The 22,863-nt window shown below is 48.0% G+C and overlaps 1 protein-coding gene and 3 gene segments (V, D, J or C); all 4 read right to left on the minus strand.

Annotated features, from left to right (window-relative positions):
- Window positions 1–3,375: 3,375 nt before the first annotated feature.
- On the minus strand, window positions 3,376–5,318 carry LOC119842061. The segment is given in 2 exon segments: window positions 3,376–4,243; window positions 4,700–5,318. Coding segments are annotated over 2 exon segments (423 nt in total).
- Window positions 5,319–14,759: 9,441 nt separating this feature from the next.
- Window positions 14,760–16,114, minus strand: LOC119842059. The segment is given in 2 exon segments: window positions 14,760–15,605; window positions 15,935–16,114. Coding segments are annotated over 2 exon segments (438 nt in total).
- Window positions 16,115–16,210: 96 nt separating this feature from the next.
- Window positions 16,211–18,620, minus strand: LOC122456403. Its single transcript, XM_043495624.1, has 3 exons — window positions 17,614–18,620; window positions 16,623–17,537; window positions 16,211–16,233 (listed from the first exon to the last, which is right to left on the minus strand). The coding sequence occupies exons 1-3, from the start codon at window positions 17,657–17,659 to the stop codon at window positions 16,211–16,213; spliced, it is 984 nt and encodes a 327-aa protein (XP_043351559.1). The 5' UTR covers window positions 17,660–18,620.
- A 621-nt stretch (window positions 18,621–19,241) lies between these two features.
- On the minus strand, window positions 19,242–20,996 carry LOC122456465. The segment is given in 2 exon segments: window positions 19,242–20,206; window positions 20,291–20,996. Coding segments are annotated over 2 exon segments (408 nt in total).
- Window positions 20,997–22,863: the final 1,867 nt, after the last annotated feature.

A 22,863-nucleotide genomic window follows, 5' to 3' on the forward strand; every position in this document is an offset into this window, starting at 1 on the left:
ATCTAGTTCTTTTTTTAACCCTATTATAGTCTTGGCCTTCACAACATCCCCTGGAAAAGAGTTCCTCAAGTTGATTGTGCATTGTGTGAAGAAATACTTCCTTGTGTTTGTTTTAAACCTGCTGCCTATTCATTTCATTTCATGCCCCTAGTTCTTGTGTTATGAGGAGTAAATAACACTTCCCTATTTACTTTCTCCGTGTATATGTGGATACTTTTCATCTCTCACACACTGAGTGTCTGTGTCTCTTTCTCTTTTTCCCACACCCCCTGCTTGTAATCCTGGCTGGGATTTCCAAAGTTGCTTAAGGGAGTTAGTCACTCAGATCCCAATATAACCCCTAAGGGAGTCAGATTCCCCAGTCCTTTCACCACCTCTGAAATCCCCAACCCCCTCTGTCTCTGTTCCCCATCCATTCTTCAGCTCTCACCTGCCTCTCACACACTTTTACTGACCTAGACACTGAAGAGCTTGAAAAATTGCACTTTCCTTCATTCTTTAAAGCAACAGATCTTCCGTGGCTCTAAGAGGGGCTTTCTCATGGTAAAAACTGATTTGCCCTAGGCTATGTTTCTTGTACATTTTGTATCCGGTGCTTTTAAATAAAATCTGTATCCCTAAAAGAGTTGCAAGTGAATTTAAAAAGACATTCAGAATCACATGTTGATTCTGTTGTGTTGCTGTTGGTTAGTGTTTGTTGCGAAGTGTTTGCTAACCGATTTCTGTATGTTGGGAATTGATTTGTGTGTAGTCCAATGGGGTTTTTTTGTTTGTCATTTCCTATTGTGTATTGATTAGCTGGTTTGGTGATTACTTTGGGGGTTATTTGTTGCGTTGTTATTGTTGTTGTTGCGGGTTGGTTTGCTTTTTTGTTGATTTGCTTTTGCTTTTTTTGTTTGTTTGTTTGTTTGTTTTGTTTTCTCTCAAATGTCTGCACCGTTCAACAGAAAAACAAGCCCTTCCCTTCCGGCTGCATCTCCCTCCCTGGGACTCTCTATCGCCCTGCATGGGCCCAGTTATCATTTTAAGACTCTAACTTTTTGTCCCAGACCTCCCTGTTCCTGTGTCACTGCGTGTCTGGCACAGTGATGCCTGGCGGTGTCTGCAGCTGTCAGGGAGCGGAGCTGCAGGGAGACCTGGTTCTTGGCGGTGTCTGCAGAGATGGTGCCTCGGCCTTGGGGAGACGGGGAGTAGCGCGTCCCCCCTTCTATGGACAAATCCATCCCATGGACTCCAGCCCTTCTCCGGGAGGCTGACGGAGCCAGTGCCGGTAGTAATACTCCTCAGGGATAAAGAGCTCAGAAACAGCGCAGGTCAGTGAGAGGGGCTCGGAGACCTTCCTCACCCCAGGGCCGGAGGCCACCAGCTGCAGCTGGAAAAGCGGCCCTACAAAGAAGGATGGGAGAGTCCAAATAAACATGTAGCCAGCTGCTCCGGGGAGCGACGGATCTCACTGAGCTACCCCCTCCATGCCGCCATTCCCACCGAGATAGCAGCTCTTACCTGGTGCCAGCATGAGGGTAGCAGGAATTAGGTTATCGGTTTGAAGAGGAGGGTGGGGGGAAATAGTATCAAATCTCCAGTTCAGCCCTTGAGCTGGCAAAGCCCTGAAATTTCTGGAAATGACAGGGCCAGAGCTGTCCACATCCCTGTAACTTACACTCCACCTCCACCCACGCAGCCTGGCTGAGTGCGGATCTCTCTCTCTCTCTCTCTCTGTCCTTTTCTGTGAATGCCCCTGTCTCTTCTCTGTCTCTCTCTGGGTGTGACTTCCTGACAGCCTCTCTAGTCTTTTCCTCACTACTTACAAAAGCTGGGCTATTTGTAAACCGCGCGTTAGTTAACACGTGGTAACCTCCGACAGAGGAGGCCGTTTGTAGTTTTCACTTTACCTGGCTGTTAACCCCAGATTCCCCCCAGTGTTTGTGTCCACCCATTGATAAGAATGAAAACTACACACTTCCTTGTCCACACTAAAAACATTCCCTCCCGCCACAGTTCTTCTGTCGCTTCACATATACACAATCCTCCCTTTGCTACACTATCCATTGGGCACGTTGAGAAAATGCAGTTTGATTGCTCCTGTCAGATAAATGATCTCCCCTGTTCATGTTCAAAAGTGGGGGACGCATTGTTTGTTGCAAGTTCTCTCTTTCTGTCTCTCACCCCCCCCCCCAAGCTGTGTCCCTAAAAAGGTACAAGTGAATTAAAGGAAACCCTGGGTGTGGGAGGAGGGGCATGTCAGTACAGTGTGTTGCTGCAGGTTAGAAAGTGCCGGGTGTGTCTGAGGGGTTTTGTTTGTTAGGTGAAAAAAGTTAAATATGAAGCAGTTAGGCCAACCAAACCAAAGTCAGGCCAAGAAAGGCTGCTGGGAAAGTCCCTGAAAGTAGAATGAAGGAATACTTGTTATGGTTACAAAGAGTGAGAAAAAGGGGAGGCCTGCATTCTTGCATTTTTGTACCAGATGTACTGGGAACAGTCCTTGAGATACGGGGGCACTGTTTTCCACTCCCTGTTTTTGTGTTATGTCTGTTCTTAACTCCTCGTCTCCTGGTTGACACCCATACTGATAAGAAAGTTAGTGAAGCATTATGATTTGCTAACAGTTATCTACAATAAGGGTGTAGAAGTGCATGCATAGTAGAAAAGCAGATTTTAACTAATATAGAGAAGGGGTGTGCTGCTTTATGAATAAATTTGTGACAGGATGGGACTGTCTACAAAAAACCTATTTAATTTTACTTAGGGCCTGCTGGTTCTCTTTGGAGATGGGCTGCTCTCTATTGTTGTGTGCACTCTTCAATAAAGAGCTTTGTGTTTGGACCTTGCTGGTATTGCCTGTCTCTCTCCGGTCAAACAACGAACCCTGAAGTCTGGGGTTCAAGTCCTGGACGTGTTCATTGGCGTTTTGTTGTTTTCGAGTCTGTTTTTAGTCTTCCTATTTTATTGTCTTTGTTTGTGCTTATTCTCACTCCGTTATTTTCCGATTTTATTCATTGGTTTTGGCGGGTTTATTTATTGCCTCCGGCTTTTTATGTTGCCTTTTGAAAACTTTTTTCATTCTTTAAAAAAACAAAACATTTTTGCACAGGGGAGCGCGAGGGTCTCTGAGACCTCCCCGGCCGGACGCTACCGGCTGCAGCTGCGAAAAGGGCACTGTCAGAGACAAATAGTCGCACAGGGGCACAAATACCTCCAGGCACAGATGCAAACGCAGAGACTCACGTGGGGCCACAGCTAGTGCAGACAGGAAGAAAAGGAGTACTTGTGGCACCTTAGAGACTAACAAATTTATTAGAGCATAAGCTTTCGTGAGCTACAGCTCACTTCATCGGATGCATTTGGTACACTGCAGACAGGAAATATCTAATCGTTGTTCCGCCGTAAAGAATAACCTTGCCTCCGCCTCTGGCCCTGCAGAGCTGTGAACGCTCAGGGTGGCCGCCTAAGCCCCTGGCTGAGGTTCCTGCTTTACAGACGTGTAGCTATAAGAGCGCCGGAGCGCCCGGGGGAAGGGAGCTGGAATGAGGCGCTGAGGAGACCTTCTCCTTTGCACACCCCGAGCAATGCGCTGGCGGAGAAGGGAGCTGCTGCTGTGTGTCTGTCTGTCCTTCCTCCTCTCGCTGCCTCTCGTAAGTCTGCAGGCTACACGGCAGAGCAGCAGGGAGACCCACGCCACACTCCCTCCGTGGCATCTGGGTCAGCCTAATGTAAGCGCTGAGGTAGGGGTATCCGTGTTCCCCACCCTCCCACACATCCCCCGGAATTCACTCCTCCCTGGTGCCCCCTGTCGTGACTCAGTTTCCCTTCTCTCCCAGCACTGAGCGCGCCGGGTTTCTGCCCTCCGCCCCACAAGGAAGCTGACTTTAACCCGTTAAGCCCGGGGACTGGAGGTTTTTGTCCGAGCTCACACCGGCTTCTCTGCACTGTGCCTCTCTAGCAGCGCAGTGATACCGGGCGGTGTCCTCCTGTCTCAGGCGGCTCATTCCCAGATACAGCTCGCTCCTGGCGTTGTCCCTGGAGATGGTGAATCGCCCTTGAACCCGAGCTGCGTAACGTGGGCCTGTCCCGTCAGTGTAAATGCGTGAGACAAACTCCGGGCTTTCCCCGGGACTCTGCCGGTACCAGAACATGTCGTAGTTTCTGAAGATGAAGCCGGAGCCTTTACAGGAGAGCCGGATGGACTCCCCTTCATTTCTAACACCACCCCCGGACTCCACCAGCTGCATCTGGGACCGGGTACCTGTGGGAGAAAACACAATGATCATTGTTCTTACCTCTGGACTCTCACTAGGGTGATAAAGGGTATCTAAGCCACAGAAATAGACAGAGAGACAAGTTGCTAGCTAATACAGTGGAGGAAACCATAGATGGAGAGAGTATACTGTCGGGGGGAAATGCATGGATAGAGAGATAACAAAGTACAGGAACAATGGACGGATGAATAGCTAGTGGAGAATTAGATACATACAGAGAAATGATATAGTGCTGTGAATGGAATGATGTATAGATCAGACTGTGATAAGAAAGAAAGAAAGAAAGAAAGAAAGAAAGAAAGAAAGAAAGAAAGAAAGAAAGAAAGAAAGAAAGAAAGAAAGAAAGAAAGAAAGAAAGAAAGAAAGAAAGAACAGGGATATACAGACCTCTGCAACTAAAACACATACTCTGAGGTTCACTATATTTTCAAACTTTTTCTCACCTTTCCAAGCTGCTAAAATGAACACAAACTGTACCCACATTGGCATTGCTAGCTGAGTTGCAGGGTAAATTCTCACTGGCAGGATAAGGAGGGTTTAGCCCTTAAGTGCACAAACACAAGGCGCGGCTGCTACTGTCTATTGTAGCCTCCAAGCCGCGGCTGCCGGGTTTGGAAGGGAAACGAAGTCACCCCCCTTCCCACATCCTGCCCCTGCAGAGGGGAGGAGACTCCAGTCTGATGGGTGTCAGAGCGCCCTGGGAGCAGGGCTGGTTATTGTGAGGTGCGCTACAGGGGACAAGGGCAAATCCAGAGCTCTGCTGCTAGCACCTCACAGCCTAGACCCATAAGAAAATAAGACCAGCCATTCTGGGTCAGACCGAAGGTCCGTCTAGTCCAGTATCCTGTGTTCCAACAGTGGCCAACGCCAGGTGCCCCACAGGGAATGAACAGAACAGGGAATCATCAAGTGATCCATCCCCTGTCTCTCATTCCCAGCTTCTGGCAATGACTCCAAGATCTCTTTCTTGAGTGGTAACAGCTAATTTAGATCCCATCATTTTGTATGTAGAGTTCGGATTCTGCTTTCCAACGTGCATTGCTTTGCATTTATCAACATTAAATTTCATCTGCCATTTTGTTGCCTAGTCACCCAGTTTTGAGAGATCCTTTCTAGCTCTTCCTGGTCTGCCTGGGACTTAACTATCTTTAGTAATTTTGTAACATCTGCAAATTTTGCCACCTCACTGTTTACCTCTTTTTCCAGATCATTTATGAATATGTTGAATAGCACTGGTCCCAGAACAGACCCCTGGGGGACACCACTATTTACCTCTCTCCATTTGGAAAACAGAACATTTATTTCTACCCTTTGTTTCCTATCTTTTAACCAGTTACCAATATGTGAGAGGACTTTCCCTCTTCCCCTATGACAGCTCACTTTGCTTAAGAGCCTTTGTTGAGGGGCCTTGTCAAAGGCTTTCTGAAAATCTAAGTGCACTGTATCCACTGAACCCCCTTTCTCCACATGCTTGTTGACCCCTCTAAGAATTCTAGTAGATTGGTGAGGCATGATTTCCCTTTACAAAAACTATGTTGACTCTTCTCCAACAAATCATATTTATCAATGTTTCTGACAATTCTGTTCTTTACTATAGTTTAAATTAGTTTTTCTGGTACTTAAGTTAGGCATACTAGTCTGTAATTGCCAGGATTGCCCCTGGAGCCCTATATAAAAATTGGTGTCAAATTAGCTATTCTCCAGTCATTTGGTACAGAAGTTGATTTAAATGATAGGTTACAAACCACAGTTAGAAGCCTTGAAATGTCACATTTGAGTTCCTTCAGAACTCTTGGGTGTATACCATCTGGTCCTGGTGACTTATTGTTGTTTACTTTATCAATTTGCTCCAAAACATCCTCAAGCTGGGATAGTTACTCAGATTTGTCCCCTATAAAGAATGGCTCAGGTTTGGGAATCTCCCTCTGTGATAAATGAAGGGGGCAGGGGGTAGCACCCTTGTGTAACTCCCCAACCATTCAGTTAGCTATACAATCCTCCTTAGCAGATGTACCCAAACTGCCGTAGCTGTAAAGGGTTAAGAGGTAAACTTAAAATAAGTTAAGGAGTACTTGTGGCACCTTAGAGACTAACAAATTTATTAGAGCATAAGCTTTCGTGAGCTACAGCTCACTTCATCGGATGCATCCGATGAAGTGAGCTGTAGCTCACGAAAGCTTATGCTCTAATAAATTTGTTAGTCTCTAAGGTGCCACAAGTACTCCTTTTCTTTTTGCGAATACAGACTAACACGGCTGCTACTCTGAAACCTGTCATTAAAATAAGTTGGCACCTGACCTGGGGAACCAATAGGGAAGCTGAACCCTTTCAAACTGGGAAAAAAAACTGCTTGGGGTGTGGGTCTTTGTTCTCTCAGCTGCAGAGGGACAGAGCAGCAAGCATGCTGTAAGTGTAGGCCAGGTATGAAAATCATCAGCGTCATACCTTGACTTTCTCATTTGAAACTACAGATATGTAAGTAGAATAGGAATGTTTAGACAGATCGGGCGATCGGGTTTATTTTTTTTATTTTCAGTCTTGTTAATTCCTCTGTGCTAACCTCAGGTGCTTTTAAGAACGTAAGACCATAAAGAAAGGCCATACTGAGTCAGACCAAAGGTCCATCAAGCCCAGTATCCTGTCCTCTGACAGGGGCCAGTGGCAGGTGCCCCAAAGGGAATGAACAGACTTATCACTTATAATCAAGTGATCCATGCCCTGTTACCCAATCCCAGCTTCTGGGAAACAGGTTAGGGACACCATTCCTGCCCATCCTGGCTAATAGCCATTTATGGACCTAACTTCCATAAATCTATCTCAGGTTTCAGAGTAGCAGCCGTGTTAGTCTGTATTCGCAAAAAGAAAAGGAGTACTTGTGGCACCTTAGAGACTAACAAATTTATTAGAGCATAAGCTTTCGTGAGCTACAGCTCACTTCATCGGATGAAGTGAGCTGTAGCTCACGAAAGCTTATGCTCTAATAAATTTGTTAGTCTCTAAGGTGCCACAAGTACTCCTTTTCTTTTTATAAATCTATCTAGCTCCCTTTTGAAGCTTTTGTTTGCTTTGTAATCTTTAAGCTGGATCCCAAGAAAGCTATTCTTGCTGCTTAATTCTTGTAGTTGCTCTTTTAATATCTAGCAATAACCTAATTTTCCAAATGTGTTTTCTTTCTTTTTTCAATAAAATTTCCCTTTTAAAGAACATGATTGAATTTCTGTGTCTTAGGAGGTAAAGAGGTTGTGCATATGCTAATCAGCTAGTGGAACAGCTGGGTTCCCCCTTTTCTTTTGTTTTCTTTCTTGGCTTCCCGGAAGGAGGGGTGGAAAAGCTGACGGGCCTCAGAAAAAACTTCCCAATTAAGTTTTTTCTGGATTTACAAAAGGCAGTTTTCACTTGGGTGGTGGCAGCATTACCAGCCTGGATTGGCAAGTATTAATTTTAGAGTCCTTGCAGACCTTCTGCAGTGCCAGAGTGGGGAATCAGCCTTGACACCCTCAAATCCTCAACTCTGAAGACTGATGCTGTCAAGGTTCCTTCCCTACTTTGAACGCTAGGGTACAGATGTGGGGACATGCATGAAAACCTCCTAAGCTTAACTTTACCAGCTTAGGTTAAAACTTCCCCAAGGTACAAACTATTTTACCTTTTGCCTTTGGACTTTCGCTGCCACCAACAAACGTCTAACACCGGTTACTGGGAAAGAGTTTGTTTGGAAATGTCTTTCCCCCTAAAATCCTCCCAAATCTTACCCCCCCCCCTTTCCTGGGGAAGGTTTGATAAAAATCCTCACCAATTTGCATTGGTGACCGCAGACCCAAACACTTGGATCTTAAGAACAATGAAAAAGCAGTCAGTTTCTTAAAAGAAGAATTTGAATAGAAGAAAAAGTAAAAAGAACCACCTCTGTAAAATCAGGATGGTAAATACCTTACAGGGTAATTAGATTCAAAACATAGAGAATCCCTCTAGGAAAAACCTTAAGTTACAAAAAGACACAAAAACAGGAATATCCATTCTTTTCAGCACAGCTTATTTCCTCAGCCATTTAAACAAAACAGAATCTAACGCATCTCTAACTAGATACTTACTAAGTTCTAAGACTCCATTCCTGTTCTGTTCCCGGCAAAAGCATCACCCAGACAGAGAGAGAGAGAGGCTTTGTTCCTCTCTCCCCCCAGCTTTTGCAAGTATCTTGTCTCCCCATTGGCCATTTTGGTCAGGTGCCAGTGAGGTTATCCTAGCTTCTTAACCCTTTACAGGTGAAAGGTTTTTTCCTCCAGCCAGGAGGGACCCCAAAAGTGTTTACCCTTCCCTTCACACCTATGACAGATGCAAAGAATAGTTTCTCCACAATGGCCTTATCATCCTCAAGTGCTCCTTTAGCATCTCAATTGTCCAGTGGCCCCATTGGTTGTTTAGCAGGCTTCCTGCTTCTGATGTACTTAAAACTTTTTTAGTTATTACTTTTTGAGTCTTTGGCTAGCTCTGCTTCAAATTATTTTTTTTTTGGCCTTCCTAATTATATTTTTACACTTCACTTGCCAGAACTTATGCCCTGCTCACACTGAGTGCACCAGGTCTTTCCTCTCCCTGATAGAGCTGACTTTGCCCCACAGTGTCTGGATCACGGGGGTGGCAGGTTTGTGTTTGAGCTCACACCCGCTTCCCCAACAATGCCTCTCTAGCAGTGCAGTGATACCAAGCAATGTCCTCTCGTTTCACACTGCTCATTCCCAGATACAGCTCACTCTTGGCTTTGTCTCTGGACATGGTGAAATGCCCTTTCACTGAATCCATGTAACATTGGACAGAGCCATGGTGTAAATAAGTGAGACAAACTCCGGGCTTTTCCCTGGATCTGCTGGTACCAGTACATTTTGTAGGTGCTGAAGGTGAAGCCTGATCCTTTATAGGAGAGCAGGATGAACTCCCCTTCATTTCAAATAGCACCCCCAGACTCCACCAGCTGCATCTGGGACTGGACACCTGCTGGAGAAAACACCATGAGCACAATGATAATTACTAATCCCTATTGACTCTCACTAGAGTGATAAGGAGCATCTAAGCAACATACATAGACAGAAAGACAAGTTTCTAGATAATACAGTAGAGAAAATCATAGATGGGGACTGAAAATAGTACAGGGGAAGTGCAGATGGATAAACAGATAATACAAAGGAGGACAAAATGATTGCATAGAGAGATAATATGGTATAGGAAAAATGGATTGATTAATAGACAGATAGTGGGGAATTAGAAACATACAAATAGATGAGACAATTATGTGCATGGAACATTGTATAGATTAGATTGTGAGTGAAAGAAAGAAAGAAAGAAAGAAAGAAAGAAAGAAAGAAAGAAAGAAAGAAAGAAAGAAAGAAAGATTATGCCTAGATGCATGCAAATGAATGGAGATAGATAGATAGATAGATAGATAGATAGATAGATAGATAGATAGATAGAAAGGAGGTGTATACAGACAAAGACCTAAATACACTCTCCAATTAAAAGCTCATAATCTGTAGGTTTACTGTATTTTCAATCATTTTCTCACCTTTCCAAGCCAGTAAAATGAACACAAACTGTACCCCCATAGACATTGCTCACTGAACTGCAGGGTAAATTATCCCTGTAGAGATAAGGAGAGTTTAGACCTTAACTGCAAAAATACAACAGGGGGGCCCTCTTCTGTCTATTGCAGCCTCTGAGAGGCTGCCGGGTTTGGAAGGGAAACAAAGTCACCCCCCTTCCCACACCCTGCCCCTGGAGAGGGGTGGAGACTCCGGTCTGATTGGGTGTCAGGATGCCCTGGAACAGGGCCGGAGTTAGGTGCTACAGGACCTTTTTTTATCTCAGATCTGCCTAGGGTTTCATCCAGGGGAAGCCAAAGCCATAAGGATTGAGATCCCAGTCATTGGCTGGATTTCACCCTGAATATGGATATTGGACTATAACCTATGGTCTATTTCCAAAAGAACTCTTTGCAAACACAAGCTCACCATCTCTGCTCCATATCTGAACCTCAAGAATTGAATTCATGTAGGTAAGTATATTGATACTTTAACCGACACTCTCTTTTCTTTTTTTTAAATAAATTTCAGTTTACTTAGTAGGAATCGGATCTAAGATCTTTTGGGTAAGATCTAAGTTATCATTTGACCTGCGTGTGTGACTGGTCCTTTGGGATCAGAACTTTTTCTTTTGTATGATGGAATAAGATTTTCACGAATCCTCATCATATTTTGTCCTGGGTAGCTGAGTGGAGGCCTGAGGCTGGGCACTTTAAGGGAACTGCGTCCTTGGGATTGCTGAGTAACCAGTGAGGTAGTACAGAAACCATTTTGCGCTGGCCGGGTAAATCTAAATATTGAAATATCCACCAGCCTTTCAGGTTTGTTTTCAGTTCACCCTAATTGAGCAACCTCAGCTGGCTCCCACTGGGACCACTGTCACACTATCTATCTATCTATGTATCTCATACACCCCCTTAGTTCGCTATCAGACCCCTCTCTATACTGAGCTATCCTGTCCATCTGATACACAACAGACATGGACAGACGCTTCCCATATATACACGCCTCTCTCTCGTCCTGAAATATCTGCAGCCCAGCACAGCAGGGCAGAGCCAGGACCCCGCTGGCTCACTCTCTTTCCTGCTGTATGGAGTGCAGCTGTAGCCACCAAGGTCCCAGGATATCAGACACAAGGCGGGTGAGGTAATATTTTCTATTGGACCAACTTCTGTTGGCGGGACAGAGACAAACTCCGGAGGCCCACAGAGCTCTTCCTGGGGTCTCTTTCCTGCTGTGTTTCTCAGGAAGGAGTTGACACTGACCTGTCACTATGCAGAAATGCTGTGTCCCTGTTGGTCCCGGGATATTGGCGAGCCAAGGTGGGTGAGCGGATATCTTCTAGTGGATCTCTCTCTCTCTCAGCTACAGAAGTTGGTCCAACAAAAGAGATGGCCTCCCCCACTTTGTCCCTCGCAGAGGGGGGCTGAGAGAAGGGGACAAGCCAGGCGGGTTCAGCCCCGGAGGTGGGGCATAGAGGTTCCTCCCTTTCTGTCTGAGGGCTCCCCGTCTCTGTCTCACGGTCCCTCTCCTGGCTCAGCAATAGGTGGCGGTGTCTGCAGCTGTCAGCGAGCGGAGCTGCAGGCAGAACCGGTTCTTGGAGGAATCGGCAGAGAGGGTTATTTGGCCTTGGAGAGACAGGGCGTAGCGTAAGCGCCACTCCGGTAGTACCAGTCAATCTCTCCCAGCCAGTCCAGCCCTCCCCAGGGAAGCTGCCGGTACAATCCCAGTAATCAGCAGAGACGGACCCACCAGAGATTGTGCAGGTGAATGTGAGGGGCTCGGAGACTTGCCCCACCCCAGACGGACGCCGGACGCCACCAGCTGCACCTAGGAAAGGGCACCTGGGAACATAAATGAATTAATAAACCAATGGACTCAGAGAGCAAAGAGTCTCCCGGACTCGCCCTATATCCCCCCCTTTCCCCAGTACTCACATGGGGCCAGGGCCAGCAGAGCAGTTAAGAGCCAGGTCACCATGCCTATGACCAAAGCAAAACAGCCGGAGATCCGGACACCGGCTTCTCTCTCTGGGGAGAGTCTCTGAAGCCCTCCGCAGCTTCTGCTGAAACCTGTGACCTAGAGCCAGAGGAGGCTGCAAATACTGTGCCACCCCTGGTGTCAAATGCTGTCTCATTGGCACAGAGAGTGAGGCGTTCACACACCTACAATGCAGCTCGTTCACTGTCCCATGGTCATTAATGTAATACACACACGCAGCCTTGCACTCGCACTTTATCTCGCTCACACAGAGACCAGCTCTCTCTTTAACAGCCACGTGTCTTAACATTTGGGCGACTCTCACTGTCCGTTAAGGGCCTAGCGACGGAAGGATTAACCCTTAACTGAAGTGAGCTGTAGCTCACGAAAGATTATGCTCAAATAAATGTGTTAGTCTCTAAGGTGCCACAAGTCCTCCTTTTCTTTTTTTCCAGCGGATGCAGCTTCGCTCTCCTGCAGGCTGAGGGACAAGGCGGGTGTGACACAGGAAATGCAACTGCCTCCCTGTTCATATCCTGTGCGTTAAGAGAAGACTGTCAGTTCTCGCTGGCGGCAGGGTGTCCAGACATTAGACAGGGCACCTATTGGGGGAATTACGGGGGTGATTTCCATACACTCCGCGGCAGGAGACAACTGAAGACCAGTCCCGTTATTCACATTGTAGGCTCGCTCTCAGAAATTAGACCACTCCACTTTACCAATGGAATAAATGAAAGAAAGAGTAAATAAAATTATTTTGCTCCCTCCTTTCCCACCAGAGATAGCTACGGTCCAGGCCTGAGTGACCAACACTTCAGAAGGGTAATGACATCATCCCTTTAAGAGTCACCCTCACAACATGATCGTACCGCTTTTACCAACGGGGGGGGGGGGGAGAAAAAGAGTGTTTGCTCTTTTTCCATAAGAAGCAAATAATTCCTAGGCCTGAGTCATCAATCAGGCTCTCATAGTTTTTGGTTAGTTGGAGGGATAATGAGAATTTGGAGGACGGAGTTAGATGGTAATTGCAGACATACAGAGGGTTGCAGTGTTTCTCTCTGGGAACTCCAAAGTCAGAGACATGTAAATGTGATGTTTGGTTTGGCACAGGAAACGCAGCTACGCAGTCTACATATCCTGTAACCTGATAGGCGAGTGTCAATTCCAGCTGAAAAGAGGGGGGGGGAGGGTATTCCCAGACCCCCTTTGCAATAGCATCATGTCCCCAAATGCTGTCAACCTTGAGATCTCCTAGCAGGGAAAGGGGTGGGGTGGGGGGTCCCTAAAGCATCTTTCCCTAATAATGTATCTTCGGCCCAGTACTGAGCCCTATGTTCCACCACCAGGGGGCAAAGAAGGGGGCAGTGTCCGATATTCCAGCAGACTATGAAGGTCGCACGCAGATTGGAGGGCGCCAAAGAGAACAAGTGCTGCTTTCTAGTGGTATGTACTAGGATAGAAGGCCCACAGTACAATTTAGGTCGGGGGGAAGTTCTGTACCCTACTGGCAGACAAGGAGTGCTGTACCCTATTGGCAGGGCTCGGGACAGCAGATGTACACTGGTAACCCAGGTCGAGGCGTGCGCATCTAAGACAAGGAATGCGCACCCTGAAAATGCCAATTCTGCTGATGACTCAGCTGGGGGAAGATCAATGTGGTTCTATAGAATGAAAGGGTGTTTTTTATTTGTTTGTGTTTTTCTGTATGGGAAGGAAATGACATTAAAAACTACTTTAAAAGAACGTTAAGGTGGCAAAGTCAAGACCTCAAACGACAGCAGATGCCAGAACTTAGGTTAAAATCCATGTGATTGAACTTTGAGGTGTGACGTGCTTCCTCAGGGAGGCTGTGACAGGAACGAGAGGTTTTTGACTGAGCTCAGACCAGCTTCCCCTCATTGTGTGTAGCAAACAGTGATACCGGGCGCTGTCCTGGACTCTCAGTCTCTTCATTTGCAAGTGCAGCAAATTGCTGGGGTTGTCCCTGGAGATGGTGAATCGCCCTTCGGCTGGGTCTGCCTAATCCGTGTCAGAGCCGACCCAGTTAATATAAGAGACCCACTCTGGTCTTTCCGCAGGAGCCCGTCGGTACCATAGCATCGCATAGTCACCAAATCTGAACCCGGAGGCTTTGCACGAGATGTTGATAGACTCTCCTGCCATCTTCAGGCCTCCCTCAGACTCCACTAACTGGACCTGCAATTGGGCACCTGAGGCTATAAAGAAGGGGAGGGATAGCTCAGTGGTTTGAGCATTGGCCTCCTAAACCAAGGGTAGCAAGTTCAATCCTTGAGGGGGCCATTTAGGGATCTAGGGCAAAAATTGGGAATTGGTCCTGTTTTGATCAGGGGGTTGGACTAGATGACCTCCTGAGGTCCCTTCTGACCCTCATATTCTATAACAGAGAACTATTTTAGCCTCGTACACAGTAACACTGAGGCCTCCAGACCTTTTCAGGCCAAAATCACCTTGGGGCAGTGCTGCCATGAAAGCAACATGCCGCCAGAGGACAATCTTCTTCTGATTAGTCTGGGGGAAAATCCCCAGTGGGACTTGTTCAATGCAGGCACATGGGGCTGCAGCTTTTGTCCCCTGCAGGGTCAGGGATAGAGCGTGTGTGTGACAGGAAATGTTGTTATTCCATTTGCATATGCTCCCTTCTTTAAGGGAAGACCAGTCAAGCCTTGGGGGGTCCAGTAGGACCCTTGCCTTTGTGTAGCAGTTCATCGTTACCAGATACATTTGCCCTGAGGAGGATCAGTGTGGAAACCCAGGGATAATTTCTCGATCGCAGAAACGAATCTCTCGTGTAGAGGCGCTTCTGCTTTCAATCAAGCTCGTTATCACCAATCCGGGGTTGCCAGTTCTGCCCGCAGTGACTAGTGAGCGCTCCCATTGGGTCCTTGGTATAATTCAAGTCGGAACTGGGCATTTCCTTTCCAGCCTGGGTAGCACGAGAGCCAACATTTGGGATAGGTCCTCTCTTGGAGTAGACTCCCCACCACGCTACTAGTTGTGTACAAAAATCTGGAGCCCTTTTCTTTGAACGTGTTGCTGGAGGAACAGCCCTTCCACCCAAGTGCTGAGGAAGGACAGACACGTTCTCTCACGATGCGCTGTGAAAGAACTTCTGCAGCAGCCCGGCTTTGTAGACGCCCGCAGGTTTGCTGGTGAACCCAGCAGAGTTCAGGTCAGTTCTCTGCTCTCACCCCCGGCTGTCTGTGTTTATATCCCTGCTCTGTGCTCTGAGAACAGCTCCTGTCCCTCCGTGCACAGACACACACCTTGCACCCCGAGAACGCACTACTCTGGACAAGGACGCCACTAAGGAGCTGCAGTGAGTGGGTGGGTGAGCAGCGGGCTATGAGCTGTGGTTGAGGGACACCGGCGTTCAGGGCGTAATGCTAGTCATGAGACGCTCCCGAATCTCCTGAGCTGAACGCAGCGAGTTTTTGTCTGAGCTCGCACCGGCTTCCTCTCACTGTGTCTCTAGCAGCGCAATGATACCGGGCGGTGTCCTCGGGTCCCAGGCGGCTCATTTGCAGATACAGCTGGCTCTTGGCGTTGTCCCTGGAGACGGTGAATCGCCCTTTCACTGAATTAGTGTAATCTTTGCTCCCACCAGTGCTGGTGATGCGGGATACCCATTCCAGCCCTTTCCCGGGACGCTGCCGGTACCAGAACATGGTGTAGCTGCTGAAAGCGAATCCGAAGCCTGAGCAGGAGAGTCGCGCAGAGCCCCCTGTCTTCACAGCCCCGCCGCCGGACTCCACCAGCCGCCCCTGCGCCTGGGCCCCTGGGGAACAAACCGGGTTGGGGGCGTGAGGACGGGTGGGAACAATCCCCTCGGGCCAGGTCTGGGCAAAGGCGGCAGCTTTGGCCACATTCTAATGTAAGGGGGGAACTTCTGGTCTCCCCAAAATATTTATGAGAAAAATGAAAACGATTTGGGGGTTTTCAGCCGCCGCCTCTCAGACGAGACAAATACAGGGTATGAAACCGGAAACAAAACGCGTGTGTCCCAATTTATTCCCGGGGAATCTCCCCTGCCCCGGTCAATATCGACGACCCGACCAACAACCCCCCTGATTTCCCCCCCGCCCCCCGTCCCCTCGTGTCAAGCACCTTTGGACGCTGCTGCGATGAGAGCAAAATGCAGCCACCACCGCATCGTCTCTGCGCGTCTGCGGCCAGTCCTCGCCCTGGGGCCGGCTCAGGAGCTGCTCCCTGCACGGACACCGCTTCTCTGCGAGGCGCAGGGTCGGGGCGGGTGGGACGGACCAGGAGAGAGAGTCACTGCTCGGGTAATTTGCATAACCCCGCCTCATTTAAAATAGCACTCGGAGAAACCCCGCCCCTGCCTTGCTGAGCTATTGATTAACATCCCAGGGAGGAGGGCGGCTAACTATCAACCCCAGGGGGTGCTGAGTTTTCACCGGGCCAATTATGACTATTACCTCTGAGAGAGCCAGTTCACGGTCACAAGAGTAGCAGCCGTGTTAGTCCGTATCCGCAAAAAGAAAAGGAGGACTTGTGGCACCTTAGCGACTAACAAATTTATTTGAGCATAAGCATTGGTGAGCTACAGCTCACTTCAGTCACTGCAGTTACAGGTGCACTGAAACCAGTGGAAGCTGCTGCCTGTGAAACCCTCCCTTTTCTTCGGGAACCCACCAATCAGGATCCGGGACCTAACTTCAACTTCCTACACTGAATGCATCCGATGAAGTGAGCTGTAGCTCAGGAAAGCTTATGCTCAAATAAATTTGTTAGTCTCTAAGATGCCACAAGTCCTCCTTTTCTTTTTTCCTACACTGGAAAAGTCTTCTCCCTAGGAGTTCAGTCAGTGGGCTGGGCCCCAGGTCCGACAGCCGGGTTCCATTCCTAGTGGGGGCAGTCAAGGGGGCAGCGTCAGATCTGCCAGCAGCGAGCGACATCTCACCCTGTCCCCTTTTGCTGCTCCCTACCACAGCCCGGAACCCACCAAGGTCTCCCAGGACCCAGGGTGCAACAAAGCAATGCGGACCCCTCCCGCCCCCAGAGGCCGCTTGGGAATCGTCTAAGTGAAGGAGCGCAGCCAAGAGCGGGGTGCTGCCCCCCAGGGCGGGTGTGGGGGCGGTGGCACGCTGGTAGCCCGGAGGGGCAGGTGTGCAGCAGAGAACACGGGGGTGCTGCCTCCTAGGGGCAGGGACTGCGACAGCGGCCGCCTCGTGTTTCCTCCCCCAGCCCTGACCTGTCTCTGCAGCCCCACAAAAGCCGTGTCCGTCCCGCGCTGATGGCAGCGCTGGGGACATTTTCTCCTTGTTCTTTCCACCAACAAAAGTGTGTGTCTGACTCTTCACCTGGGGTTTGCCCTGCAGCGGGCCGTGACTGCAAAGGGGATGTTTTTGTACGTGGTCACATTCCCTGCCCGTCACTGTGTCTCTGTGACAGTGATACAACGCCGAGTCCTCGGGTCTCAGGCCGGACATTTGCAAATAGAGCAGGTTGCTGGGGTTGTCTCTGGAGATGCTGAATCGCCCGTTCACTGAATGGGCATAGTCCGTGTTAGTGCCATCGGGGTTAATGTAGGAGATCCACTCTGCCGCTTTCCCGGGAACTTGGCGGTACCAGAACATCCAATAGTTTCCAAAGGGAAATCCGGAGACTTTACAGGAGATGCTGATAGAATCTCCTGTGGTTTTAACACCTCTCCCAGCCTCCACCAGCTGAATCTGCGAATGGACTCCTGCAAAATTAAAATATAGTATTAATCATCTCTACCGTAATACTGAGCTTCCCTCTGTATCCAGGCAAGGAATCGCCTCTGGGAATTGCTGCCATGAAAGCGAGGGGTAGCCACAGCATCATCTCTTTTCTGACTGTTTTGGAGACAATTCTGCAGGAGAGTGCGCAGAGAAGCGGGGATGGGTGTGAGCTGCAGAGACACGTGTCTGTGCCGTCTCTTCTGCAGACTCAGGGACACCGGGGGCGTCTCCCAGGAAATGTGGTCACTCGATTTGCATCCGCTCCGGTCTTAAAAAGGAGAGAGAAATAGACCGTAGTCGCTATGTGGTAGCAGCAGACGGAGCAGCAGTAACTTTACCCTCCTCTCTTTGTGACTTCGTCCCCCATGGATATAAGGAGGACGCAGTGAGGAACCCTTCCTCTGTCTGCTCGAATTTCTTTGTAAGTTCTTCAGGGCAGAGACTGTCGCTCCCTGTGTGTCTCCACTGAGCTCTAATAGCACATGGGGCCGCTACACACACTCAAAACTGCGGGTGGGATTCCCAGGTCCCTTTACAGTGAAACTGGTGAGAGAGGCAAGAACAAATCCCTGCGCTGGTTGTGAAATGTCAGCTGCAGGCCCCTGAAATCGGGCTCCGACCTCATCTAGCTGCCCCTGACACCCTAGCTAAGGTCTGTGCTGGGGTTTCTAGCTGCTGCTGTCCTATAGCTGAGTTATAAAAAAGTGCCATGGAGAAGCGAAACGGGGAAAGTAACTGAAATACTTCTCCGATGGATTGTATTTACTGAGGGACAATCCATCCTAAATTCTCAATTACTGCGGGACATGCTACACTCACTGCTATGTTTGCTTCCCACAAGCTGGTGTTAGTATCACTTTTTACCCCAATAGTTGGATGCTAATATTTTAATTTTATGGTTAAATTTATTAACTTTAATTTAGGATATTGCAGATTATGTACTGTATGTATTTTGTCACTTTTAATACAAACTTTGTACTTTGGGATAATTTCAGCCTGGAAGATGATCCTTCACTCTCACAAACCTTGGGAGGCAGACCAGTCCTCACTTACAGACAGCCCCCCAACCTGAGACAAATACTCACCAGAAACCACACCACACAACAGAAACACCAATCCAGGAACCACTCCTGCAACAAACCTCTTTGCCAACTCTGTCCTCATATCTACTCAAGAGACACCATCACAGGACCTAACCACATCAGTCACACCATCAGGGGCTCATTCACTTGCACATCCACTAATGTGATATGTGCCAGCAATGCCCCTCTGTCAGGTACGTTGGCCAAAGTGGACAGTCTCTATGCAAAAGAATAAATGGACACAAAGCAGACGTCAAGAATTATAACATTCAAAACCCAGTGGGAGAGCATTTTAACCTCCCTTAACACTCAATTTCAGACTTAAAAGTGGCCATTCTTCAACAAAAAAACTTCAAAAACAGCCTTCAACGAGAAATTGCAAAACTGGAATTCATTTGCAAACTTGACACCATCAAATTAGGCCTGAATAAAGACTGAATGGCTGGGTCACTACAAGAAGTAATCTCCCATCAACTGTTGAGTATGGGCCATCCACCCTGGTGGAATTGACATAGTTAGCACTACAAAAAGTAATTTTTACTCTGTGGACATTCACACCTTCTTGTCAATTGTTGGGAATGGGACACGTCCCCCCGATTGAATTATTGACCCCCCCACACACTTGGTAAAGCAACTCCTGCCTTTTCTTGTGCTGTATAATTATACCTGCCTACTGTATTTTTCACTCCATACATCTGAAGAAGTGGTTCGTAGCCCACAAAAGCTTATGCCCAAATACATTTGTTAGTCTCTAAGGTGCCACAAGACTCCTCGTTGTTTTTCTGAAATAGACTAACAGGGCTATCCCTCTGAAACTCCTCACCATGCAAAATAGTGTCTTTTAGTCTATTCTACATTGGGGAGGTATAGTGGGAATAGAGGGGCAACCAGCTTCTGGCATGGGGCAAATATGGGGGACCCTGGTATGGGAGGAGGTGATAATGGGGGAGACTCCAGCGGGGAAGAGCTGGGGGAGTCCCTGAGAAAAAGTGGGGATGGAAGGGAGGCAGACTGGTCGTTTCCGTAGGGAAGAGAGTAATGCAGGAGACCCTGGGGCGAGCAATACGATGAACCTGCATAAGCTAGGAAGTGAGCAACCCCCTGCTTATAAACAATAACACACTTCTTGGTGCCCCCTGAGATGTGGCTTCCCTCCCCGCGGTGCAGGTAGAGGAAATGACTCATCTCCCTTCATTTTCGAGACCGCCTCCCGCTCCGGCAGTTTGTGTCGGGAGCCCGGGGCGCTCTGTAGCGCGGTGGATCCCAGAGAGCGCAGAAATACAGCGCCGAGTCAGCCCGCTGCGCCCCGTCTATGGACAGTGTGAACGATTTGACATCGGTGCTGAGCTCGGAGGAAAACCGAGGGGCCACAGAACCGGGCTTGTATTCATTTCCCTTCTCATTTCTGCGCAGTAGGAAGAGAGGCTGCTGCCCGGGCAGCTGCTGGTACCATCCCAGGGCGTAGTACGGGTACGTGGTGCTGTATTGACAGTACAGATTCACGGGCCGCCCTTCCCTGGCTGACGCAGACGCTGGAATCTGGGTCACGGAGTTCCCAGCCGCGGGACCTAGCAGGAGAACGATGGGGGCAGAGTAAGACCCGCGGGTCAGAAAACACTCAGTCCGCCTGCCAGTAAATGTAAACCACTTCCTGAGGAGAAGGAGGCAGACGGCGATCCACATCTCGTCTCTACCGCTGTCACACACAGAATGAGGCGTCTGCTGTGTCGTCCGGCCTATTTACAGTCAAGGACCCACACCCCTCCTGGGAGGGCTGTGAAAAGACAGAGGGAGAAATTCTGCCCAGGAAGCCACCCGGAGACAATGGGAAGGAGTGTTATTTTTAAACTATATCTCCTCGGTGTAGGTGTATAACTTCGTTATATTTATTGCAGACAAATAAACTAGGTTACCATTTTCCGGAGGAGTATAATCCATAAATGCAGACATATGGACAGGCAGATACACTTGTATTTACTTTCAGACAGAGACAGAGAGTTACAGTCGTTTTGGTCTCAGGATACGAGAGAGACAAGGTGGGTGAGTTAATATTTTTTATTGGACCAACTTCTGTTTGTGAAAGGGACACACTTTCGAGGTTCACAGAGCTCTTTCTCATGTGTGGAGAAGGAAGGCAGACCTAAGGAGGAGTTCTCTGAATCTCGAAAGCTTGTTCTTCCCACCAACAAAAGTTGGTTCAATAAAAGTTATTACCTCACCCACCTTGTCTGATAGATAGATAGGTAGATAGACAGATAGATAGATAGATAGATAGATCCTTCTCTCCTACTGCAGGCATTTGGTTAAGGGTGTTCTGTAGATCGGCAAATTAGCCTCTTAACACTTTTCTTTTTTAACTCTCCATGGATGGTTTCCACCTTGGACAGCTCCTTCAGTCTAACTGGTCCAGAAGATCTCAGAGTAGCAGCCGTGTTAGTCTGTATTCGCAAAAAAGAAAAGGAGGACTTGTGGCACCTTAGAGACTAACAAATTTATTTGAGCATAAGCTTTCCTAAGCTACAGCTCACTTCATCGGATGTATTTGGTGGAAAATACAGTGGAGAGATTTATATACACACACAAAGAACATGAAACAATGGGTTTTATCATACACACTGTAAGGAGAGTGATCACTTTAGACGAGCTATTACCAGCAGGAAGGAGGGGGGAAGGAGGAAAATCTTTTGTGGTGATAATCAAGGTGGGCCATTTCCAGCAGTTAAGAAGAATGTCTGAGAAACAGTGGGGGGTGGGGTGGGGTGAGGTGTGGGGGGGGGAGAAATAACATGGGGAAATAGCTTTACTTTATGTAATGACCCATCCACTCCCAGTCTCTAATCAAGCCTAAGTTAATTGTGTCCAGTTTGCAAATTAATTCCAATTCAGCAGTCTCTCATTGGAGTCTGTTTTTGAAGTTTTTTTGTTGAAGGATAGCCACTCTCAGGTCTGTAATCATGTGACTGGAGAGATTGAAGTGTTCTCCAACTGGTTTTTGAATGTTATAATTCTTGACGTCTGATTTGTGTCCATTCATTCTTTTACATGGAGACTGTCCAGTTTGACCAATGTACATGGCAGAGGGGCATTGCTGGCACATGATGGCATATATCACATTGGTAGATGCGCAGGTGAACGAGCCTCTGATATTGTGGCTGATGTGATTAGGCCCTATGATGGTGTCCCCTGAATAGATATGTGGACAGAGTTGGCAACAGGCTTTGTTGCAAGGATAGGTTCCTGGGTTAGTGGTTCTGTTGCGTGGTGTGTGGTTGCTGGTGAGTATTTGCTTCAGGTTGGGAGGCTGTCTGTAAGCAAGGACTGGCCTGTCTCCCAAGATCTGTGAGAGTGATGGGTCGTCCTTCAGGATGGGTTGTAGATCCTTGATAATGCGTTGGAGAGGTTTTAGTTGGGGGCTGAAGGTGATGGCTAGTGGCGTTCTGTTATTTTCTTTGTTGGGCCTGTCCTGTAGTAGGTGACTTCTGGGTACCCTTCTGGCTCTGTCAATCTGTTTCTTCACTTCAGCAGGTGGCTATTGTAGTTGTAGGAATGCATGATAGAGATCTTGTAGGTGTTTGTCTCTGTCTGAGGGATTGGAGCAAATGCGGTTATATTCTAGAGCTTGACTGTAGACAATGGATCGAGTGGTATGATCTGGATGAAAGCTAGAGGCATGTAGGTAGGAATAGCGGTCAGTAGGTTTCCGGTATAGGGTGGTGTTTATGTGATCATCACTTATTAGCACCGTAGTGTCCAGGAAGTGGATCTCTTGTGTGGACTGGTCCAGGCTGAGGTTGATGGTGGGATTGAAATTGTTGAAATCCTGGTGGAATTCCTCAAGGGCTTCTTTTCCATGGGTCCAGATGATGAAGATGTCATCAATGTAGCGCAAGTAGAGTAGGAGCATTAGGGGATGAGAGCTGAGGAAGTGTTGTTCTAAGTCAGCCATAAAAATGTTGGCATAGTGTGGGGCCATGTGGGTACCCATCGCAGTGCCGCTGATTTGAAGGTATACATTGTCCCCAAATGTGAAATAGTTATGGGTGAGGACAAAGTCACAAAGTTCAGCCACCAGGTTTGCTGTGACATTATCGGGGATACTGTTCCTGATGGCCTGCAGTCCATCTTTATGTGGAATGTTGGTGTAGAGTTCAGAAGATGGACTATGGGTGAATAGCAGCACCTTGTGCCCATTTCTTTCAGTTACAAAATGAGGCTTAAATTCCCT

Source organism: Dermochelys coriacea, chromosome 13 (genome assembly GCF_009764565.3).
Source record: "Dermochelys coriacea isolate rDerCor1 chromosome 13, rDerCor1.pri.v4, whole genome shotgun sequence".
NCBI classification, from domain to species: Eukaryota; Metazoa; Chordata; order Testudines; family Dermochelyidae; genus Dermochelys; species Dermochelys coriacea.

What these genes read in the sequence shown, in the direction of transcription:
- LOC122456403 (XM_043495624.1), bottom strand. Translation starts at nt 17,659, where the DNA reads ATGATGCTGTGGCTACCCCTCGCTTTCATGGCAGCAATTCCCAGAG. An exon ending in CATGGCAGCAATTCCCAGAG is followed by an intron (nt 17,538 to 17,613) that starts GCGATTCCTTGC and finishes TTAATTTTGCAG; the next exon opens with GAGTCCATTCGCAGATTCAG. An exon ending in AGGGAGAAGACTTTTCCAGT is followed by an intron (nt 16,234 to 16,622) that starts GTAGGAAAAAAG and finishes GTGAAAACTCAG; the next exon opens with CACCCCCTGGGGTTGATAGT.